The sequence below is a fragment of the Girardinichthys multiradiatus genome, chromosome 3 (genome assembly GCF_021462225.1).
Source record: "Girardinichthys multiradiatus isolate DD_20200921_A chromosome 3, DD_fGirMul_XY1, whole genome shotgun sequence".
In the NCBI taxonomy this organism is placed as follows: domain Eukaryota; kingdom Metazoa; phylum Chordata; class Actinopteri; order Cyprinodontiformes; family Goodeidae; genus Girardinichthys; species Girardinichthys multiradiatus.
Window position 1 is genome coordinate 19,922,639 of NC_061796.1, and position 25,542 is coordinate 19,948,180.

Consider the following 25,542-nt stretch of genomic DNA (forward strand, 5'->3'; position numbering starts at 1 on the left):
TTTTATTTTTTCTACAAAATTCAACAACTGAAGGAACCTCCTCAGAGACTGGTGATTCCATGATTTTTGCCAGGGGTTGTATTCATTCATCGTTTCCTGTCATCAACCACAAGGTGTCACTATTTCCCTTTGAAAGCAGGTTGTTTTGACCTTTATGCTGTCAGCTGAATCCCACGTCTATTTAAACGACAAGAAAACTGCTGTGGTTTATTTTCTGTCTCACAAACACACACAAGTCTCAAGCTCAAGAATATTACAACAATATCCAAAACATAACGGTTACTACATAACTTACATTCTGGGTTTTTAATGGAAAGCAGCCCCAAGTATACTTTATTATTGTGTTTCCAAAGAGAAAGAGATTTGCATCCTTCAGTGTTTTTCATTGACTAGTTTTTTTCCCTAATTTTAGCCATTATTCCTGACAATTTTCAGTGTTTTTGGTTTTGTTAAACCACTTCAGACTGACCTTTGATTCATTAAAGTGTACAGTGCCTTGGAAACCTTATCCATAACTCTTAAATATTTTTAAGCTCTGTCAGGTTGCTGTGACAAACTTTAAAATATTTTTTGGGGATTTTAGACCAACATAAAATACTTTTTAAAGAGGTTTACAAATAAAAAATTGAAGTGTTGCCCTCTATTACTATGTAGCCACAAAATAAAATCCTGAGCATCCAATTGCTTTCAGGTGTCACCTTGTCGTGGGGTCTGCTCAGTTGGTACTTGCGTTTTGGGGTCATTTGTCTATGGAGGGGTGCATGTGCTTACGTCTGCCGTTTGGGGTCGGGTGAGGCTTGTTGGCCACCCTGGTGTTGGTGTGGGGTGTTTAAAAAATCAAAAAATAAAACAAAACAAAAAAAGAATTCAGAAACTTACCTTCTGATGCAACTTTTACACTTATTTTTTATTTGGAATGGAGCGTTTACAAAATGCTAAAACATCAACAGAAATGTAGAAATGATACAATAGACAGATAAATCATAAATATTAAATTAACACATTTTTGCAAAGTACAGATTTTATATTACAGCCTTTGGTCTGGAACATAAGCCAGGTGGAAACAGACATTTACAGATCAAGAGTCCTCGGGGCACCACTAATGCCCTATAATGTCTCATCTCTATACACATTTTAAAGTGCAAATGTTATGCTATTTGCCTTCACCATTAATAAAGAACTTATTACATTATCTAAAGTTCTCCAGCCCTGTGTGACTTCAGCTGTAGTCAATTTTCATAATGCTTTTTTTTTTTTTGCATAAGATATAGGTAGAATGAAAGTAAAAAAAGAAAAATTTAACCAAGCACCTGGCACTGTTGAGAGAGGCACTTGAGCCCTTAACACCTCTAGTTTGGCATCATGATGTTTGGCACATGAGGTTGGCTTTGTACTGTGAACTGGATGTATGTATGTATAGAGGAGTGTTGAAGAAAGAGAGCCCAGTGCAGGAACATTTTCAGACCCAGCTGTCCAGTTGGCTGCTATGCATCGGAAAGTAATCGCTGGGACTCACATTCCACATTTGTACACAATGTGATTTCTGGACAGCTGTCTGGCCGTAGTTTAAGATTGATGTCTGTATTTATTTATCTATCAAGGCAGCCCGCTAAAGAGACCAGTCTATAGAGAAAAAAAACCAGTTATTTGTTTCCAAAGTTCTTCCAGCACTTTGCACCTTCTATGGTGTTCATGAGGCTAGTGGCATTATAATTGTACAGGCACATGGGAGCTGAAGCTGCTATGATGATGAGGGGTCTTGAAGGCTGGGGTCTCTCTTCCTCTTCTTCTTTTTCCTGCTACAGGGCTTGCACATGCAGCACAAGATGCAGGGTGAGGCCAGCAGGAGGAGTGGAGATGTCACCAGTACAATGATACTGACCCCCATCAGGATGCCCACCACCTGTGTCAAGAAATAAAAGCAGATTTGAGGAAGCATTAAACAATAGATTGTGTTGCCTTACGGCACTAAAAAGGTAAGAACAACACAACGACAGTTTTCTTTTATCAACATGTAAGTGCATGCATACATGAACGAGCTAGCAGCATGTACTGGTGCATTCTCTTTGTACTCTGAAGTCATATTTGTCACGTTCCCAGTTGGAAATACAATCAGAGTGCCCCCTGAAGTTGGAATTCCGACAGGAAACGGTAGAGCTTACTGAGCAGCCCTGAGTTTAGCATCCAATACGGGTGATGCGAATACAGAACTTACTGAGAGTTTGTGTTAAAAAACATCTAATGGTTCATGTCTCATTAGACCAAATATCTAGATATAAACTCGTTCTTGTAGTGTATAAGCTCATAGGATGAGGAGGAAGATGTTGTTGTTGGCTTGTATTTCTAAAAGCAATTAGCACCACAACAATTAGCAAATCCCATTGGTTTTCTGAGTTGCAACTAGTACACTCTTCACTGGGGTGTGACATCATTCCAAGATCCAAGCTCTGACTTCAGAGACCAATCAAATGCTGTATAAGGAACATTAGTCTTGGACTAATCAATAATTCCCAGTATTTGGCAGTTGGAAGTTTTACATTGGAAAAAACAACAAAAAATGCTCTTGAAGTTGGAATTTGAGTTGGGAAAGTTTCTGAGCAGGATCAAGTTGAATATCCATAATGGTGGTTATGCATACAAAATGTAGTACAAATAAAATGTAGAAAAACACGTAGGGAATTAGTACCAAAACAATCAGTAAGACCCACTGTTTTTTCTTACAACCAGAATGGGCTCAGCTTGGGTGTGATGTCATTCCCAGATCCAAGCTTCAATTTCTGACCCAAAGTTTAGGGATTTTATATAAAAATATTATTGATGGTTACGTTTTTTAGGGGAAAAGTCTCAAAAGATATGCGGCAATGGTCCAGTCAAGTCCAGAGCTCAACCTGATGCTCGGAGTTCTGAGCCTTTGTAGAAATTACTGGCATGACAAAGTGAGATGATCATCTCCTAAAGGTGGTTCTACACAGTACTAAATCATAAGGTTACCTAGTATGGACCACAGAACCGTTCAGCTGGCAGAACCTGTATCCGACCACTTTATGAACCAGAATAAAAAAGGTAGGACACCTGTGGTAATAAAGCAACTCCCAGAACAGCTCAAGCTGTTCTTCACTGTTACCATATCAGCAGTTAGTGCTGGGAGGTCTTCATGAATCTGTCTAAAACCTTTTTGAGGTTAACAATGATCCATAAAAATCTAAAGGGTTTGATGTCTCCACACACAAATGTAGATCTTCTGGCGAATGTTTAAAGGACCACTAGAGAGTCAAGAAATGACTCGCTTGCAAAATCTCAGCTCATTTTGATGGCCTAGAAGCAGATACAGAGTTGTGCAAAAGTATTCATACCCTTAAAACCTCTTCCCATTTTGTTGCAATATAACCACAAACTTCAACGTATCTTATTGGGATGTACAGGTCCTTCTCAAAATATTAGCATATTGTGATAAAGTTCATTATTTTCCATAATGTAATGATGAAAATTTAACATTCATATCTTTTAGATTCATTGCACACTAACTGAAATATTTCAGGTCTTTTATTGTCTTAATACGGATGATTTTAGCATACAGCTCATGAAAACCCAAAATTCCTATCTCACAAAATTAGCATATCATTAAAAGGGTCTCTAAACGAGCTATGAACCTAATCATCTGAATCAACGAGTTAACTCTAAACACCTGCAAAAGATTCCTGAGGCCTTTAAAACTCCCAGCCTGGTTCATCACTCAAAACCCCAATCATGGGTAAGACTACCGACCTGACTGCTGTCCAGAAGGCCACTATTGACACCCTCAAGCAAGAGGGTAAGACACAGAAAGAAATTTCTGAATGAATAGGCTGTTCCCAGAGTGCTGTATCAAGGCACCTCAGTGGGAAGTTTGTGGGAAGGAAAAAGTGTGGCAGAAAACGCTGCACAACGAGAAGAGGTGACCGGACCCTGAGGAAGATTGTGGAGAAGGGCCGATTCCAGACCTTGGGGGACCTGCGGAAGCAGTGGACTGAGTCTGGAGTAGAAACATCCAGAGCCACCGTGCACAGGCGTGTGCAGGAAATGGGCTACAGGTGCCGCATTCCCCAGGTCAAGCCACTTTTGAACCAGAAACAGCGGCAGAAGCGCCTGACCTGGTCTACAAAGAAGCAGCACTGGACTGTTGCTCAGTGGTCCAAAGTACTTTTTTCGGATGAAAGCAAATTCTGCATGTCATTCGGAAATCAAGGTGCCAGAGTCTGGAGGAAGACTGGGGAGAAGGAAATGCCAAAATGCCAGAAGTCCAGTGTCAAGTACCCACAGTCAGTGATGGTCTGGGGTGCCGTGTCAGCTGCTGGTGTTGGTCCACTGTGTTTTATCAAGGGCAGGGTCAATGCAGCTAGCTATCAGGAGATTTTGGAGCACTTCATGCTTCCATCTGCTGAAAAACTTTATGGAGATGAAGATTTCATTTTTCAGCACGACCTGGCACCTGCTCACAGTGCCAAAACCACTGGTAAATGGTTTACTGACCATGGTATCACTGTGCTCAATTGGCCTGCCAACTCTCCTGACCTGAACCCCATAGAGAATCTGTGGGATATTGTGAAGAGAACGTTGAGAGACTCAAGACCCAACACTCTGGATGAGCTAAAGGCCACTATCGAAGCATCCTGGGCCTCCATAAGACCTCAGCAGTGCGACAGGCTGATTGCCTCCATGCCACGCCGCATTGAAGCAGTCATTTCTGCCAAAGGATTCCCAACCAAGTATTGAGTGCATAACTGTACATGATTATTTGAAGGTTGACGTTTTTTGTATTAAAAACACTTTTCTTTTTTTGGTCGGATGAAATATGCTAATTTTGTGAGATAGGAATTTTGGGTTTTCATGAGCTGTATGCCACAATCATCCTTATTAAGACAATAAAAGACCTGAAATATTTCAGTTAGTGTGCAATGAATCTAAAATATATGAATGTTAAATTTTCATCATGACATTATGGAAAATAATGAACTTTATCACAATATGCTAATATTTTGAGAAGGACCTGTATGTAGTGGACAGCAGCACACAACTGAAGCAATTGTAAAACGATACATGGCTTTCAATTTTATTTCCCATTAAAAATATCAAAGGTGTGGCATACATTTATATTCAGCTCACTTCTCTCTGATAACCCTAGCTGAAGGCTGGGAAATGCGACATTTATTATATCTCCATACTCCCACAATTCTGGTCAGTGAGGTCATCATGGTGTTAAATGTAGGCCATGTTAAATAAACACAACTGCCTGCATGTTGAACCCAAACATGTGCTGGCAAAACAAAAGCTCTCAGAGGTAGCTAAGAATGTCGGCGTGCCAAACGGATTTTGAAGCAGAGACAAAGAAACCGGGCAGCCAGCTGGAATAGTCTTGTTCACTGCATGAGCTTTTTGCAGGGCAGGGTTTTTGTGATTAGTTTCAGAACTGGCTGAGCTTGAAGTCTGATGCAGGATTTGTTGAACACACTGCCGGAAAACAGACAAGTTAAAAGAGACACTGAAGGTCTTTAACTGGACATTTAGATATAAATGTAGCATCTGACCAATGTCTCTGGGGCCTGGGGGTGAGTGAGGGCTGAGAGCCGTGCTTCTTCATTTCTAAGTAAAGTGATCTATGTCACGGAAATTTTAACACTCTGCTTGAATTTCTGTGGTGAGAACTTGTTTCTAACAGAGTGCAGAAATTAACTCCATAAAAGCTGGAAGTCTTAAGAAGTGCTATGATTCCAAAGACATGGGAAAATTAAAACCCATGCATGCCAGGACCTGTGCCTCAAAGACTCATGGTTCTGAAGGCTAATCCGCTCAAACAATGACAACCACGCCACAAACCTGAAATGAACACACAGTGTGTGCCCAACTGCCTGTTAAGTAACCTCACCTGTGTCCTGTTCCACATAACGGAGGCCCTGGAGTGTCCCAGCTTGTTTCGGCACGGGCCCTTGTCATAATGCCTCAGGAAGATGTCCCCCTGAATTTAAAACACCCACATATTAAAGAGCTCATCCGGACAGATTTTGTTTAAAACCATGCTAGTGATTATTTTGCCGGGGATGGAGGGGTAGGGGGACTCACATCCAGATTCTGCAGACAGTACCAGCAGAACGTGTGTTTGCAGCTCTTACACAACATCTGTGCACAGCCCTGGTTCCTCTCGATGTACACGCCACATACCGGGCACTGCTTGATGGACACGTCCGCGTCACTGTTGGAGCATGAGAAGGTGTATCAGGAATACAGTTATTGGGAGCATGCAGCCTCTGGAACTTTACCGACAAATCTGTATTTAGCAGCAGTGAGGAGCTGGGCCACGCTCTGAACTGGGTTAATTATTCAGGGCAGAAGTATCAGGGAAGGATATTCCAAGTACATTGCTTTGCCGGGTCAGTTATCGTTCTCACTGCTGTGGTTTCAATAGCTCAAATAAGAAGAGACATGAGCATCAGAGCTGTAAAGAAACAGGATATAAAAGTAAAACAATGGGACACAAAATGTTAAAAGAACACCATTCAAAGGGAATCTCAGGAGAATTTCAAAAGTAGGAGTTTTACAACTATTTCCTAGGCTAAAATCTGTGGTGGAATTTCCTTCACTTTCCTTATCCTCAACAGCACACTGCATTCAGAGCAGCATCTGACTAACGCAGCCTGTGCCCTCCACGCCTCCTCCACTTCCCTTTGGCACAAAGACAATAAAATTCCAGTGTAACTCATTGGCTCCCTGATGACATCAGTCTGGCAGAGTCACAAATGCGAGCTGTGACTCTGCCAGACTGATGTCATGCTTTGAACAAATACGAGTCACAGCTCGCATTTGTTCAAAGCAGAAACCTCCATTGGCCAATACATAAAACAAATGTGATTTTTAATCATTTTCTACTTTAATTAAAAACTTGTCAAAACTCAACGTTGCCACAATTAAAAAAATAAATTTTTATGGTATATAATGTATATAGCAGTATGAGTACAGGGGCTTCAAGAGGTATTCATGCCCTGTGAACGTTTTCACATTTTATCAGGTTACAACCACAAGCTTGTATTTTATGGAGATTTTATGGTCGATCGACACAAAGCAGAGCATGCTTGTGAAATGGAAATGAAATTACACTTTTTTAAACATTTAATAAGCTGAAAATAGATTCCTTGCATTTGATACAGGTGTCTTTATTATGACACACATAACTAAAATCCAGCACAACCAATTACCTTCACCTATTTAGTAAATAGAGTAAACATGTGTGATTTAATCTCGGTTTGAATCATAATGTTCTGTGAAGCCCTCAGAGATTTGTTTAGAGAACATTAGTGAACAAACAGGTTGTTGGGAAGTTTAAAGTAGGGGAAGATTCTAAAACAATATCTGATGCTTTAAACATTTCAGGGAGCATCTTTAATGAATTGAACTTAAAGCAAAATCAGAAATTGTGGTCTATGTGCAAAGCCGATGTGTGGAAGAAAACCAACACAGCAGATTGCCCTGAACAAAAATCCCCAATGTGAAAAAGGGTGGTGGCAGAATCATGCTGTGGGGAAGCTTTTCTTAAGCAGGGACATGGAAATTGTTAAATTAAACTATATATAATCCAGCCAGACTGAACTTAAGTTATTTAGCAAGAAATACAAATGCGTTCCTAGTTTTTATACTTTTTATTTGTAATTTAGTTTTTTTCTTCTCCATTTTTGAATTGAAATTAATACGCCTGTATATTTACACAGTTAAGCTCCACTTCTGGTTAGTCTATCATAAAACCCAATAAAATACATTGAAGTATATGATTGTAACGTCACAAAATGTGAAAATGTTTAAAGTGCCAGCGACATTGACTTTTCATGATAAATCCAATTACATTTATGGAAAGGAAAGTTGATAAAATATTTTAAAAAGTAAATTTATGCAGCTGAAATTAACAGTTGTTGAGATATATGGTCATACATTTTACTAAAAAGGCCAGGACTACTCCTTTGCGATTTTGTTGAGCTCTTTTATGACGTCAAAGGGGAAATGACTGCTGTTACAATGGTCAGCAACACAGACAGCAAGGAAGAATCTGATATTTCTTTAGATATATTTTAGCCACTATCACAGAGAGACGCAGCAGAGTCAGAAGAAGAAAGTCAGCTTTCATCAGATGGCAGAGCACCAGTGCTGCGGCCTGTGGACTGGCTTGTATTACACAACCTGCGTATTCTTTTTGGAGTACCTCCGGGCTTCGCACCGGACCAGACCAAACTGGAGCAGATACAATGTAAATCCAGGGTTACAGTAAATATACAGCATTGAGTGAAACAACCAGTGGAGAAGCTGAGCAGCAGCAGCAGACACAAGGGATGATTAAAGATCTGAAGACACTACCTGGTGTAATTTTTTACTTTATATTAGAATCTTTAGAGAAACATTCATTCATTCATCTTCTATACCGCTTCTTCCATAGTGGGTCACGGGGGACCCGGTGCCCATCTCCAGCAGTCTATGGGCGGGAGACGGGGTACACCCTGGACAAGTCATCGATCCATCGCAGGGAAACATTTATTTAAATATATTGTATGCTTGTGTAATTTATCTTATTTTAATAATTATAATAATAATAGTAATTTCGGATTATTAGTAATTAACAATAACTGTCGACATCTAAATGTACTTTTGCAACTAGGAAGTGTTCTTACCTGCTGAGCCTTGATCTTTTTAGCAATAGCAGCAACAACCTTTTCTTTGGCGATCTTTTCATCCATCAGATGAACTGAACAGCATGGCTATAGACTCTGCTTCAACATTCTCCTTCATCTGAAAGATATCCTGACCTTTGACATCATTTCTCTTGTAAATTCAGAGGTTTCTTGTTTGAAGAAGTTTGCCAAAAAGTCCTTTGATCCCAACTGGCTGTGCTTGGTGGGATCATTTCATCTGTCCCTCCTCAGTTTTCCAGCTCTGATCCTCTTTGCTTCAGGAAAGTAGTGCAGACTAATGGCTGATGTTGTAGTATTGCTGGCACCACCAGCAATGCACTGTTTCACAATATTAACACTGTTTTTAACGCAACTTGGCTTCAACCTGAACCATTTATCATTGACGCTCACACATTGAATGACCAGAGACTTCCCCCTAGACGTCATTTCCGGGCGACTTTGGACTTGCAAAATTTAACCTCGAAATATGCTTATTTTGTGTCACAATTGTCTTTTATCGCATCTTTAATCCTATTATTACGTCAATTACTGCCTAGTTCCTTCAATAATGAGATGTTTTCTTTCAATTTCTGCATTTGTGGAAAAGGTGTGTCACAAGCACTTTAAAGGAAACAAAAACTTTGGAAAGGTACTGTATTTCTGAAGTCATTCAAAGCCCTGAATTGATGCCATCGTCCTGTTGGGATATTTTGAAAGTGCTTCTATAAGCAGCTGACGAAACCAACTGACTAACCTGTTCTCATCTGACAGTGGGGGTGGTATCATGGGCTGGCGCTCATGGCAGGTGTGGCTGTCCACCCAGGGGCCTCTGCAGCTGGAACAGAAGACCGTATGACAGGTGGGGCAGGCCACAGCAGCAGGCTGGCCCTCGGTGCTCGCCTGCACGCTGCACACCGCCTGACATTCTAACACCGGGCACCATGCTCTGCTGGGGTCAAGCTTTACACCTGGAGAGATGTATAATGTATAAAACATTGAATTTCAATATTCCCCTTTGTGTGGGATTGCTCAGCATTTTTATCCCTTGTCTTGGCTGTTATATTGAATTGGTTTCTTACAAATTCAAAACTGTAAAACAGGCAGAGTAAGTCACCTACAGGACAAGCCATCACTGCATTTTCTGAATAAATATGAACAAAGGAAAAACATGGAGCAATAAGAAAAATGTTACATTTCTGAGAGCAAATTGTGTAGAAGACAGTGGAAACTACAACAAAGAAATCAACAGAAATCTGAAATAAGAATTGTTTGTGTGCAATTAGACCAATGGCAGCAGTTGGCACAACTGCATTCAAACACAAACAGACATCTTTAAGTGGCTTTGATTATTCTGTAGCAACATGTAGGGATATGAAGCTTCATTTAGCAGATACAAGTGCTTTTAAGCTACATGCTAACATCTACACGTTAGCATTCTCATGCTAACAATTGTTTGTTGAACTGTAAAGCAGAGGGGCCCTACATATCTGATTAGGATTTTACATTATTGGCATTCAAGTCAAACTATGCAAGTTATCAGGTGGGGTCAGAAAAGGTGAAATATGGTCACCTGCTCTTTTAATTTGTATCTGGATGAACTTTCTATAAAGCTAAACAATAATCATTTGACGTATGGTGGTAATCTCATCATTCTGTCCCCCCAAATGGTTAACTTGCAAATGCTATTTAGAGTCTGTGCTAGCTATGGTATCCAGTATGACATTCTGTTGTTGTGAGTTGGTGTGATTTCTACACCTAAGGAGGATCAGAATCTGACATTTCCTTCTTTTTATTTAGCAGACCAAGTATTAAATGTGGTGAGCAAAGTGAAATACTGAGGCTATATTATCAGGAATGATCGATGACGATAATGTTAGGTCATAGTGTTGCGTGTTGTATATGCCAGCTAATATGTTGGTACATTTATTTCCCATGTGCATTGATAATGCTAAAGGGGCCTTTTTGGGGGCCTGTTGTTATTCATTGTATCCAGCCCGTTTACAGATGACAGTCAAACTACTATAAGTAAAAATCCAGGTGGCTTCTGAGGATGAATTTAGAAACTTCCTAAAAGCTTCCAAAATAGACAAGTGGAAGGCAAACGATTGTCTCCAGCAATATTCCCACCTTTCATGCCTTACTGGGATACTTTATGTGTAACTTTATTTATCGTTTGTGTGATTCAAATATAATTATTAGGGGTCTGACTGTTCTTCAGGCTTCTAGAAACACTGGAACAACTGTTTGTGTGTTTTAAAATGGCTGTGTGTCTGCTAAATTAAATATTTACTTTCTGATTACTTTTTGATCATTTATCTCTTTACATTTTTTTTGTTTTGTTTATGATATAGACCAGTGTGTCTGCAGAAATAAGATGATATATATAAAACTAACAGGGGTTAACTGAGCACAATGTTCTAACTAATTCACATTATTCTCTTGAATTTAATATTTTCGAGACAAAAAGGCTTTGAGACAATAAAAAAAGTTGTATAAAAATATTTGAATGGCAGTTTGCATTTTCACTATGGATCATAATGAAGTTAGTCATTACAGCAAAAGTCAGTACTTTGACCTTTGTTTTACTTCCAATAATTTCAGTCTCATGATTCGCAGCTAAAGTAAACAATACCCATTATTGGTTCCACAGTGTACTATTACCCTGCTGCTGGAAAAGATCAAAATTCACCTGCATAACCAACTGACCTTGGCTTGCAAACTACAGGTCCTTCTCAAAATATTAGCATATTGTGATAAAGTTCATTATTTTCCATAATGTAATGATGAAAATTTAACATTCATATCTTTTAGATTCATTGCACACTAACTGAAATATTTCAAGTCTTTTATTGTCTTAATACAGATGATTTTGGCATACAGCTCATGAAAACCCAAAATTCCTATCTCACAAAATTAGCATATCATTAAAAGAGTCTCTAAACGAGCTATGAACCTAATCATCTGAATCAACGATTTAACTCTAAACACCTGCAAAAGATTCCTGAGGCCTTTAAAACTCCCAGCCTGGTTTATCACTCCAAACCCCAATCATGGGTAAGACTGCCGACCTGACTGCTGTCCAGAAGGCCACTATTGACACCCTCAAGCAAGAGGGTAAGACACAGAAAGAAATTTCTGAACGAATAGCCTGTTCCCAGAGTGCTGTATCAAGACACCTCAGTGGGAAGTCTGTGGGAAGGAAAAAGTGTGGCAGAAAACGCTGCACAACGAGGAGAGGTGACCGGACCCTGAGGAAGATTGTGGAGAAGGGCCGATTCCAGACCTTGGGGGACCTGCGGAAGCAGTGGACTGAGTCTGGAGTAGAAACATCCAGAGCCACCGTGCACAGGCGTGTGCAGGAAATGGGCTACAGGTGCCGCATTCCCCAGGTCAAGCCACTTTTGAACCAGAAACAGCGGCAGAAGCGCCTGACCTGGGCTACAGAGAAGCAGCACTGGACTGTTGCTCAGTGGTCCAAAGTACTTTTTTCGGATGAAAGCAAATTCTGCATGTCATTCAGTAATCAAGGTGCCAGAGTCTGGAGGAAGACTGGGGAGAAGGAAATGCCAAAATGCCAGAAGTCCAGTGTCAAGTACCCACAGTCAGTGATGGTCTGGGGTACCGTGTCAGCTGCTGGTGTTGGTCCACTGTGTTTTATCAAGGGCAGGGTCAATGCAGCTAGCTATCAGGAGATTTTGGAGCACTTCATGCTTCCATCTGCTGAAAAGCTTTATGGAGATGAAGATTTCATTTTTCAGCACGACCTGGCACCTGCTCACAGTGCCAAAACCACTGGTAAATGGTTTACTGACCATGGTATCACTGTGCTCAATTGGCCTGCCAACTCTCCTGACCTGAACCCCATAGAGAATCTGTGGGATATTGTGAAGAGAACGTTGAGAGACTCAAGACCCAACACTCTGGATGAGCTAAAGGACGCTATCGAAGCATCCTGGGCCTCCATAAGACCTCAGCAGTGCCACAGGCTGATTGCCTCCATGCCACGCCGCATTGAAGCAGTCATTTCTGCAAAAGGATTCCCGACCAAGTATTGAGTGCATAACTGTACATGATTATTTGAAGGTTGACGTTGTTTGTATTAAAAACACTTTTCTTTTATTGGTCGGATAAAATATGCTAATTTTGTGAGATAGGAATTTTGGGTTTTCATGAGCTGTATGCCAAAATCATCCGTATTAAGACAATAAAAGACCTGAAATATTTCAGTTAGTGTGCAATGAATCTAAAATATATGAATGTTAAATTTTCATCATGACATTATGGAAAATAATGAACTTTATCACAATATGCTAATATTTTGAGAAGGACCTGTATGTCAGCAGAAAACTATCTGAACAGACTCACCTCTCACAGAAGTCTAGACAACAGGCGGATTAATGGAGACAATGGCCAAGCTGCAAAAAGATGATGCTTCTCGCCAATACAATACTAAAATGTTTGAATGTTTATGTTTTGGTGTTTTCAGTGCAATTCAGGGTAATACAGCTAACCCTACACAAAAAAGAAGAAATATACACTGTGCAACTGAATAATGCACACCTAATGTCTGGTAAGGATGCCCAAGTAAATGAAAAGGCTGCCTAGAGGCATCCAAGCTCTTTAACAGTACCCACCTCTCTCAAACTTCAGACGCTGATATAGTTCCTCCTGATGTGGAGCTGCCAAACTGGCAATCTGTGATCAAAGAGCACAGAGAGAGACCCGAGTCAGACTCGTGTTTAGATATTTCCCCACTGTCTAAAAGTAATGAAAATTTGAAGCAATTTTGACAGATAAAGGTCAACTGCAGGCGAAGAGGATTTTTTTGTTTTGTTGTGCGAGACTTTTTTTTTAAAGGTGCAGATTTTCCAATGGATTGTGAGTCAGCCCAGTTCACTTTCATGCTTTCATTTTGTGCCTCAGCATTGCCTAATTTTACCTTTGCCCCCAAACACAACAAGAGTTAACTTTCAAATAGCAGTAAAGCTAAATATGCAGAACTGTTCCAGCAGCCTAACTAACCAAGGTTTCCGCACCTTAAAATTCATGTGGCAAGGATTGCAAATTCTCTTTTCTTCAGAAGTGTGGTTGCAGCACATAAAACTGGAAGCTAAAAACACAGGAAATGTTCCACAATTTAAAAATACCAAAACCAAAACTGCTGACTACAGAATTTTACAGACAAACATACTTTTTATACTTCATTGCAAAGCGGTGCTTCCTCCAGAAATTGTTGAAGGGGTGATCAAATGGGGGCCAATGGCAATTTTGGGTAGAGCACCAAAAACAAAATCCAGGAATGGACATTGGTTATTAAAAGTATCAGGCTACAAAGGAGTAAATAAAGATGGCATATATAATTAAATATATCCGTGGTCTCTTTTCATTTGACCTTGCCGGGTCGTGGGGGAGTGGGGTGAACTGGTGCTTATTTCCAGTTAGTTTTGACTGAGAGACAGGTTGCCAGTCCATCACAGTAAATGAATACACATTTATATTTACAAAAATTCTTTGCTGTCTAGTCAGGGGATGGGTAGCAAATTTCTAGCAAAGGCCGCCATAGCTCCCTACACCCACCCCCCTGTGTGGCGCCACAGTTGCCGTCTCAGTTTGTTCTTCATATGAGCCATAAAAATGTTTAAACAGGACATACCTCTAAGTCTAGCAGTACTCCACTTTTTGGGCAAGCCATATCTGGACAGGTGATTGGAGCCCCCCCACCCTCCATTATGGCTAGCTGGACATACTGCTGCAAACACTGGAGGGGGGGGGGGAAAAAGTGTGGTATTTAATGCATGAGTGTCACAAATGCAATGCCTTCAAAAACAAAACAACAAACTTGTCTTTATTGCATAAAAGTAAAATAACAGGTCATCATCGAAAAATACAATGGAAGCATGCAGGGAAATAAACTGTTGTGAAAGCAAAAACTTATTTCTCAGCCTCCACAAGTCAAAAGTCACATGTTGCCTCAACTGTGAATTGTGAAAAAGAAAGAAGAAACTATGTAGGGATTGCACAAATGCAGACAGTTTTGAGGAACAGAAGGCGAAAAAAAGTCATTTGAATATTGCATTCTGTGGAAGAACACAAACAAAACCCTGGGCAGAAGTTTGAAATGACTCATTGTGGTTATATTAAACAAGACAGGAACAACAGAGGTAAAACTAAGTACTCTGAAACCAGAGAGCTCAAGGTATTTTTGATTTACACAACAGAGATAATCCGAATGCACTGTCTCCATTTTCTTGCTTCGTGCGCCATATGTGGGTGTGTTTTGGTTTCTGTGACCTTGTGCGTCCAAAGCTGGTAACTTGGACAGAGATTAACACCTGCCTCCCTCTGACAGGAATCCACTCTGTTTTGATATGCCAGGCAGGAACAGATGGGACGTTAACGTTTGGCCTCCTCTTATAAATATTACAGCTCTGTCTTCTAAAGATAGTACCACTGTTCCTTTACAAGTGTGAAAGTGAAACTCTGGCCATGACTGGGAGCTGTTAAATGCAGTCAGCAGTTGGGAGAAATCAGAAAAAGTCCAATGATAATTTTTAATGGAATAAAGGTGCCAGCCCTTCATTTCACCAAAATGGAAACACTTGATATGTGCCAATAAAAGGTTCTTTTTTTAGGAGCAGAAACTGCATAAAAATAATAATCACCAAATAAACTTGTGTCGGATCACTTTTGTAAAATCCTCGCTGCCAACACTGTAACAAAACAAGGGCGCACTAAAGCTTTACAGAAATTTACATATGCTCATAAGTGCCAAATTCATTTTAGGTTTTAATGATGCATTTAAGCTGCTCCCTGTCAGGATGAACTGATAATAATACATACAGCTTCAGTGAGTTATTCCTTTAACAAGAACTGACTGCACAGGTTCGATTTTATCCAGTCAGTCAGTCAGTCATTTTCTACCGCTTATTCCATAGTGGGTCGCGGGGGAGCTGGTGCCTATCTCCAGCAGTCTATGGGCGAGAGGCAGGGTACACCCTGGACTCGATTTTATCCACACAGGGTTAAAACTATACATTCAGGTTCCGACTGATCTTCTGGCAGAATTTTGGCTGAGAATTTGGACACTTTCTCTTTAATAAATGGTGGAGTTAATTTAAACGTGTTGATTTCTAGGGACAGATGGCACTTTTGAGCATAATAGATAAAGTTTTAACAGGGTTGTGGTCGGGGCGAGGTTAATAACCTATGGTTAGCCTGTTTTATCTATTCTAAAACCAGTTTTAGTGTGTATTTGGGATTATTACAGTTACAGGGCACTGTTTACAAAAACCAGCCGCCACAGAGACAGTTTCTTCCACCAAGCTGTTTCTCTGATGAACATTTAATAGAGTACCAAACAACCTCATACTGAAGTTGCAAATCCACCTTTGTATATGTGTATATTGTATATATGTATTTATGGACATAAGGATATACAGTGCCTTGCGAAAGTATTCGGCCCCCTTGAACTGGTCAACCTCTTGCCACATTTCAGGCTTCGAACATAAAGATATAAAATTCTAAATTGTTTGTGAAAAATCAATAAGTGGGACACAATCGTGAAGTGGAATGAAATTTATTGGATGTGTCAAACTTTTTTAACAAATAAAAACTGAAAAGTGGGGCGTGCAATATTATTCGGCCCCTTTACTTTCAGACCAGCAAACTCACTCCAGAAGTTCAGTGAGGATCTCTGAATGATCCAATGTTGTCCCAAATGACTGATGATGATAAATAGAATCCATCTGTGTGTAATCAAGTCTCCGTATAAATGCACCTGCTCTGTGATAATCTCAGGGTTCTGTTCAAAGCGCAGAGAGCATCATGAAGACCAAGGAACACACCAGGCAGGTCCAAGATATTGTTGTGGAGAAGTTTAAAGCTGGATTTGGATACAAAAAGATTTCCCAAGCTTTAAACATCCCAAGGAGCACTGTGCAAGCAATCATATTGAAATGGAAGGAGTATCAGACCACTGCAAATCTACTAAGACCCGGCCGTCCCTCTAAACTTTCATCTCGAACAAGGAGAAGACTGATCAGAGATGCAGCCAAGAGGCCCATGATCACTCTGGATGAACTGCAGAGATCTACAGCTGAGGTGGGAGAGTCTGTCCATAGGACAACAATCAGTCGTACACTGCACAAATCTGGCCTTTATGGAAGAGTGGCAAGAAGAAAGTCATTTCTCAAAGATATCCATAAAAGGTCTCATTTAAAGTTTGCCACAAGCCACCTGGGAGACACACCAAACATGTAGAAGAAGGTGCTCTGGTCAGATGAAACCAAAATCCAACTGTTTGGCCACAATGCAAAATGATATGTTTGGCGTAAAAGCAACACAGCTCATCACCCTGAACACACCATCCCCACTGTCAAACATGGTGGTGGCAGCATCATGGTTTGGGCCTGCTTTTCGTCAGCAGGGACAGGGAAGATGGTCAAAATTGATGGGAAGATGGATGGGGCCAAATACAGGACCATTCTGGAAGAAAACCTGTTGGAGTCTGCAAGAGACCTGAGACTGGGACGAAGATTTATCTTCCAACAAGACAATGATCCAAAACATAAAGCCAAATCTACAATGGAATGGTTCACAAATAAACGTATCCAGGTGTTGGAATGGCCAAGTCAAAGTCCAGACCTGAATCCAATCGAGAATCTGTGGAAAGAGCTGAAGACTGCTGTTCACGAACGCTCTCCATCCAACCTCACTGAGCTCGAGCAGTTTTGCAAGGAAGAATGAGCAAGAATTTCAGTCTCTCAATGTGCAAAACTGATAGAGACATACCCCAAGCGACTTACAGCTGTAATTGCAGCACAGGTTGGCGCTACAAAGTATTAACTCAAGGGGGCCAAATAATATTGCATGCCCCACTTTTCAGTTTTTTATTTGTTAAACTAGTTTGACACATCCAATAAAATTCATTCCACTTCATGATTGTGTCCCACTTGTTGATTCTTCACAAAAAATTAGAATTTGATATCTTTATGTTTGAAGCCTGAAATGTGGCAAAAGGTTGAAAAGTTCAAGGGGGCCGAATACTTTCGCAAGGCACTGTATGCAGAATATATCTTATAACACAAAAAAACAAGAGAAACCCAAAGAGCAAAGTGTACCGGAGTCAAATTCCTTGTTTGTTGTATGTACGAACTGGGCAATAAAGCTGATTCCGATTATTGTCCTGCTAAAACACCCAACTGTGTCAAAGCTTCAACCATCTAGGTAACTTGAGGTGAGTTTTAAGAATTTAATGATGGTCCACCTTCTTTATTCTATCGACTTTGTGCAATGCACCAGTACCACTGGAAGTAAAACAGACCTTCAGCATGATACTGCCACCACCATGCATGGCAGCTGTTACAGTATAAGTTTGAATCATCATAACATACTTCTTGTCATTTTGGCAAAACAGTTCAGTCTATGTCTCATCGGACCATAAAGCCTTTCTCTATTTGGTTTGTCCATCAAGTCAGCAGCAGTTTTCAGTTCAGCTTAAAGGTGTCGATTTTGTAAAAGGGACTTCTTTCTTGGTTGGTCCCTCTCAGTCCATGTTGATGAAACACTGGATCCCAGCTTCTTTCAATTTTTCATATGCTTGAATGCTGGTGGCTACTGAATTTTTCTTAAACATCTTTACCAATCTCATTTTATTGGAAGCTGACAGTTTGGGACAGATGGTTCAAACTACAAATGAGCATTGATACCAAACACATATCAATATTGGTTTAGGAACAAGTAAACCAGGCCAACACCAAGCATTTGGAATAGACTCGACCTCAAATCTACTGAAAATGCACGGATTTTCTTAAAAGTTAAAATAATTTCAATTAACTCCAGCTATTTAGAGAGGAAGGGTGTTTTAATATGCGGCTAGAATTGTGCTAGAAGGTCAATGATGACTACAGAAAGTGTGTGTTTTAACTAGAACTTGCAAGGGATATTTAAACATATATTATATTGGAATGTATTTGAACCTACATTTATAGTTTTGACTCTGTGTGTATTCAAGAAAATCTACAATAAATTCAAGTGAGTGCACCAGATTCTCTAAAACTTTGTTAAAGATGTTTCTAGCATTATCAGTCTACCCTGAAAAAAGAATGGTTCAAATGCATCATTAAAGGCCCAAAATAAATATGACAATCATTAGGAGTGTATGTAAACTTCTTACCAGTTCCATTCCTATACAAGCTTGTGTATCCTGAATCCCAGAATACCTTTCTCACTATCTGCTCTGAACATTGGACATGTCATTACTGCTTACCGCCGTACAGAACATGCACTTGCAGCTCTGTAGTTCTCTGGTGGCTGCAGGCGGCTGCAGGCTGAGGCAAACCTTGCAGAAGACATCCTGCCCACTTGGAGGATCAGCGCCAGTCTTGGGTATCATCGGTGAAGTATCCCTAGCTTCCAGGTTAATGGTGGGAATCCTGCTGGCCATAGTGGGATGAGGCAGGCAGAGAGGAGTCAGGCTGTTTCTAGGCTTTCTGCTGGCCATGCCGACGATCTACAGCTGCCATGATCCTGGAAGCAGAAATTAAAGTCCTTTACTTGCTCAACACTCTGGTTCCTTCCTTGTCAAATAGAACTTTTGTGTTTTTTTTCAAAAATCTGTTTATTGCTTTTTTTGTTTTAAACACGGTACAAGACATGTATCTCGTATGCACACAAAACAGTAAGTAATAACAGCAACAAAAGACGACAAAAGAAGAAAGGCATTAACAGCAGAAAACTTCAAGGTGACAAACATGTGTAAAGTGCACTGAGACAGTATATTTTAAGTTTGTTGTATCAGGGCCGCGTACTGGAATTTAATCCAAACGCTGCGAGCATCGTACATTAGAGACATCCAACGACTTGTTCACATTAAAAGTTCTCCCCCTTGAGTCACAGCAGCCATTATCAGTGATTCAATTTCTAACACTTTTCATACAGCTAAATACACTTGAATTCTTTTTATTTAGCATAAGCATAACGGAAACATCGCCCATATAACAAAAAGAACTAAATTAGCGCAGTTACGTTCGCTCACTCATTCATCATTATAAGCCATTCCACATTCCAAAAAGAGCACGAAATTTTTCCACATCTCTTTAAACATAGAGTGTTTACCCTTAATCATAAAGGTAAGTTCCTCTAGGGCAAGAGAGCTAGATAGCGTAGATAGCCAGGTTTTCAGCTGAGGCCTAGCAATAGATTTCCAGGACCTGGCTATATTATATTTTGCCTGTAGCAAACAGTAGATTATGTTTTTTTTGTCAACATTGCTTAATTGACGTTCAGTGGAAAAAATCCCTAAAATACATAGTTTAGGACAACAATTTAGTTTAACAGCTGTCATGTGTGAAACTTTATCCATAACCTCCTTCCAAAATTTTTGGATCTCAGGGCATTCCCAAGGGCAATGGCTCAAAGTGCCTTTTGCCTCACATTTAGCGCATATATCTGAAATATTAAGAGTCAAATTTGTTTAATAATTGTCAGATACAACTTTAGACTGATTCAGGAAAGTCTAATGGCTCTTGATGACTGGTTTACCATCTCTGACGAGTTTCCATCTCTCTGAATTATCACATGTCCATATAGCTCCATACATGATGTCACATTTCAGGCCACATTTCTGTGTTTGGCAAAAGGTATTTTTTCCAAGTCAAATCTCAAGACCCTATCAACTGTCTATGTCACCTTTCACTCTGCATCGCTGTAGGTAAGGATTCCAAACCTGTCCTGATTGTCCCCAGGCCTAAATTATTACGTGAACATTTAATAATTATGTTTCAGTCTTTTATTATGTATTAATAATTATCCTTAAATCATTTACCTTTCAAGGACCTGCTGACAGCTGATTTATATAATTTTGACCTTTGCCAAATGTCTGCCCCTCTTTCTGCCTACTGTCAAAAATGAAAAATAAAGGTTTCTAGTGCCAAATAAATATCTTTAAAAAACAAAAATTGATCAAATATACATATATGTTATAACATATAACTTGTATAGAAATATGAAAAGGCATTTATGCTCTATGATAAATAATAGAAATAGATAAAAACCTATTAATGTTGAATTGCTGAACGAATCAAACCTTTTTGTCTTTCTAATGATTAAGTTAACACCTGTTTATCCCTGTCTTCATATTGTCCTCTCCTTCATTAATATTGCACTAAAGAGGGTTTCGAAGGGTTTCCTTTTTCTCACTCTGAGGATAATGTATTGGCAAACCGTTTTCTAAATCCACATTTAAAATATCTGTCCTCAATTTTAAATAGTAAAGAGGTTCAAATTTAAGATATATATTATAACATAATGAACGAGGCAAAGTGTAGTAATAAATGGGTGCTAAACAACGGAAAGCACAGAACAGGAAATGCTTTTATTTTGTGTTTTTGTTTAGCCAGAAGTTTCACTGTTAAACTGCAGCTAGCTTAACAGTGAGGGAATGTTGCAGGTAAATTATGTTTATTTTATCTCCTCAATGATCCACAGTCGTTTAATACAGCGATCATCTGAAGAGACATTCATTATGTTCATTATTATGTAGCTACAGCTAACATGAACAGGTTGTTATGAGCTATTTACATCCCATAATCTAACCAACGTCACTGGCTAATAATCAAGCTCATCCTTTCACAGTAAAACATGCGCAGCAGCTGAAGGCTGTAGCTCGCACACCAGCTTTCTTTTACTCCTCATCTCACGAGATAAAAACTGTTACTACGACTCGAGTCTCAGAGTCCAAGTCAGGTCTCAAGCCTTTAAGGCACTAGTCTAAGTCGAGTCTGAAGTGTTTTATGTATGCGACTTGAGTTGGAGTCATTAACTCGAGTCGCCATCTCTAGAATTAAAACTCATTAACAATAGAAAATTAATCACTGAAGATAATTAAAATATTAGTTGGTCTCAATAATGTGGTGTAGTCCAGTAAAAATTGTGACTTTGAAAGTCTGAGCTTAACATCAAAACATTGCTCTTTTCACTTATTTAGCAAACAAGATCTAAAACTGCTTGACTTAAAATATAATAAATTGTTATTCACAGACAAATTCTAACTTATAGATTTTTTTTTTTTGTTTCAGCACAGAAAGATTGAAATGATTGATATGTATAGACTACATTTATCAAAGGATTAACATAAGAGAGAAGATGGCTGCTTAAGCTTTGACCCTCTCACACAGGGGTTCCAATTTTGGCTTTTGTACTCTCTGACTTTTCGTTGAGACGGTTAAGGGCCCTTGCACATAGGAAGTGGTTGACGCCGTGCAAAACTTTCAACCCCATTTTTGTGTACGTGTTGCCGGCAGTGCAGTGCAGGGCTGCGCGGTGCAAAGTGGACCACGCAAATAAAAAACCTCTTTTAACCTGGCCACAGGTCTCTGTGAGGATCGCTGGGCATGTGCAGTAAGACAAAATCATCATGGATTTAAAATGTCTTGATAACATGGTGGTACTTAATGTTTAATGAACAGACATTGCTATAAAAAGTTTGAGATCCCAGCTCTACACAGTCTGAAAGAAATCTGGAAGCCAATAACGTTCAGGAACATGAGCTGAAAAAGCTCTAATTTAGTAGAATTCTGACACAGTTACAAAACCCTACAAACTGTTGCGGCTTGTGTTTTCTCTTTCTCATAAGTAGTCACGAGGCTGAGGTGTGACAGCCTCTTACATTTGAACTGTAGCCCAAAAACTCACTGCTCACCAGCTCAGCTGAACTCAGGTGCAATTTGGAGGTGTGCCAAAAACGTAGAAGATACAACAGAAGAAGAAAAGTCGTTGTGGGTCTTTCTAATCTGGAAACCACTGTGATCAGGAGTGATGCTGGGGTTTTCAGTTTCCCTCTACAGGAGGTTAAAAAAAATAATCCTTTATAAACAAATAAAAACATTTTGCTAAATATTTGATGGAGTTCACCTGAGATGGTCTCCATCTCTAACTAGAGCATTAAGTGTCATTGCTTGCTAGACACTATACCTTTAACCTGACAGGATTATTTTAGACTTCAGACCTCGGCACCCAAGATAATCGGCATATAAACAGTTTTTAACTAATAAAAGGTTCGGAGTGTCATGCAGAAGCATTTTCCTTGGTGAAATTAGATCTTTTGTCAATAATTGGCAAAGAGCAAGACACTTCTGTCTGGACTATAAGGTCATCAAAGGACACAGCCCCCCCCCAAACAAGAAATAATTCCTCTGTTTCCAAAAAACATGAGCAATAATGCCATAATCTGGGATTTGTGCTTAATCCTCGGAAGAGCGGTGGTCGGATGCAGAAAAGGGTCACACAGGAAGCTGCGGTGTTAAAAACAAACTCTGCAGCCTGTGCGGCTGCTGAAATCACAAGCTGACAACACTCACAGTGCTTGAGGATGCTGTGAGCGTTGTCAGGACTCTTTGCAGCAGTTTGATCACTGCAACCACTGTGAAACTTTTATACTGAATGATCTGTTATTATTACAGGTTATTGATCTGCAGTTGTTTTACATGCAGATCCTTGTTGAGGCTGTAGAACAGCACTCGGCAGCCTTTTCTGCACAGTCATAGCTGAAATTCCTTTCATGCAGATCAGCTGAGCCATCTGCATTCATCATGCCACAAGTCTGTCAGCCTGTCCCATCCTGCCTGAGCCCTATAACCAACCCTGTGGTCTCACACTGGAAAATAACAGCTTTCTTTCACTTAGCCTACATGGAAACTCCCCATTGTCATTATTAACACAGTGGAGCTCTTGTTCAGGAGAAACTCTACAATTGAACCCGAGATAACATCAGTTACAATTTGTCAATAGGTCAGAGTTTTAGAGGCTTGCAACTGTTGAACGTAACCATTTTTTATAGCTATATTTTTCCCAATGCAACAATGCATTAAAAATGCCCAAGTTTGATGGATTTCCATCTGGAAATTTGTATAAAAGGCTAAATTAATAAATGTCATCCTTGAGGCCTTCAGAAATGTGATTGCACCCTGCCCCTCCATCTGCAAACATTCCAACCCCCATCACTGCTACAGAAATGGTTTCATCCGCATGCCATGGCCTTGAGTGGAAACAGTTTCTGTTTAGTTGTGAAATAACGATTAGTGATCAGGTAGATTAGGATTAGGATGGGAATGCTACAGAAGGTGGCAGGGGCTTTTGGTCACTGGGGATAAAAGCATCATTGTTAACCAATGAAGCCAAAGATGGAAAACCAAATCAGCATGGTGAAAAGCTGCTGCTGCTTTTACACAGACAGCTACTGTGCTGCAGCAGGAGGCAGCTGTGTGTGTGTGTGTGTGTGTTTTGTATATGTGTGTGTGGCAGAAATCATATGCCATCACTTGCACTGCTGTGTTCACACAAGTCTGTGTTACTCAGAGGATTTCTTAACCAATAACATTAATGCTTGCTTTTTTGTTTTTCTTTGAGACAGGCTGGCACATAATAATGAAAGTGGATTCATTAAATCAGAACTGATGCCTGCCACCATCGGTCGCCTGTATTTATATCCACACTTGACTTAATTTCACCTCGAATAAAATAAAAACAGCAGAATATTGTTTTGAATCCACACGAAATACATCTGCATTTCTAAAGCTTGCACTTTCACGCAGAATCAGAACTGGCAGACATGTTCTTCACTATCACCTTTGGTGTAGGAAATGTGTTAAAAGCAACCCGTGAGAAGACGTACCTTGCCTAAGGTGTGGGAGCAGCTTGAGTCCAGATCCGCAGCCGCAGTGCTCTTGTTTGTGCGGCAGAGAGGCTGCCTCTGTCATAACCTGCTGTTAGCATCTAAAGTAACCGCAGCGGCCAGGGACACCGTCTTCCTCCCTCCTTCCCTCACTCACAGAGCCTGAGTTTGATGAGAGGCTAAAAACATCGCAGCAGCGCCGGTGCTCTTCTCCCAAGCCAGTCTTTGTGTGGGAGCCCCTCCTTAGCGATCTGAGCCAACCCAGGAAGCTGGACTCGCTTTAGACTCCGCTGAGTTCAACTCGCCACCGCTCCTGGTGGTGGACTCGCTCAGCTCATGCTGCTTTCAAATACAGTCCGGACAACTCAGGCTTCAGACATTTTCTGAAAAATACCAGGCTCCGGAATAAAACGGACTCATCAATAGGAGGCACACGGATTTCCAACATTTGATTTCTTTTTAACTGTGCAAAACAAAAAGTTTATACCAACCCTTTAAACATGACAAAAACACTGTTTTGGCTTAAATATCCAAATATGAAAACTCAACTCAGGGTTGGGTCAGTGTGCATGTGCTTACAAAGTAAAGCAGTCTACAACTTGGATTTAACAAGCTGCTTAATATCCATCAAATTGGGTAGAAAAAAGTTATGTTTGTGATTACAAACCACACAGATCCACATTAATTTTTGGTTGATACAAGGATAAAACTTTACTTAATAATACTACAGTGGAAACATAGTCGATGGTAAGCATTCTACTTTCAAAATCTGTTATGACTACAAAAACATTAGCAGATGGGTTGTTAGGAATAACCTTTATTAATATACTCATAGCTTTTTTTCCCATTTATACCATAAATGCAGAAATAAAGTATTAGTTCTAATGTTTCCCTTTTGTTACAATAGGATAAGAATGCTCGTAGACATACATTACAAGGATAAATGGCCCAAGGATTGTCATGAATGACTTGAAGCTGGGGCACTGGGTTTGATAGTGGAGCAGCCGGTATAACTGGTTTGATTAGAAAGCCACAACACACTTAGATTAAGTATGGACACCCGCTACTACACAACCTAACAGATAGACACCACAATGGTGACACATAGTCTACTGATAATCACTGAGGGAGAGAACATCCATTGCATTGGAGTACCAGATATAAAAACTATATGTGACCTCCTATCAG

General features: G+C 40.0%; 1 protein-coding gene across 1 annotated transcript; it reads right to left on the reverse strand.

Moving 5' to 3' along the window:
* Nucleotides 1-888: 888 nt before the first annotated feature.
* Nucleotides 889-24,626, reverse strand: rnf144b (ring finger protein 144B). The gene is made up of 8 exons (XM_047362050.1): nucleotides 24,355-24,626; nucleotides 18,952-19,211; nucleotides 14,338-14,442; nucleotides 13,319-13,379; nucleotides 9,439-9,652; nucleotides 6,097-6,226; nucleotides 5,903-5,992; nucleotides 889-1,903 (listed from the first exon to the last, which is right to left on the reverse strand). Exons 2-8 carry the CDS (start codon nucleotides 19,183-19,185, stop codon nucleotides 1,742-1,744), a joined length of 996 nt encoding a protein of 331 aa, XP_047218006.1. The 5' UTR covers nucleotides 19,186-19,211; nucleotides 24,355-24,626; the 3' UTR covers nucleotides 889-1,741.
* Between the last annotated feature and the right edge of the window lie 916 nt (nucleotides 24,627-25,542).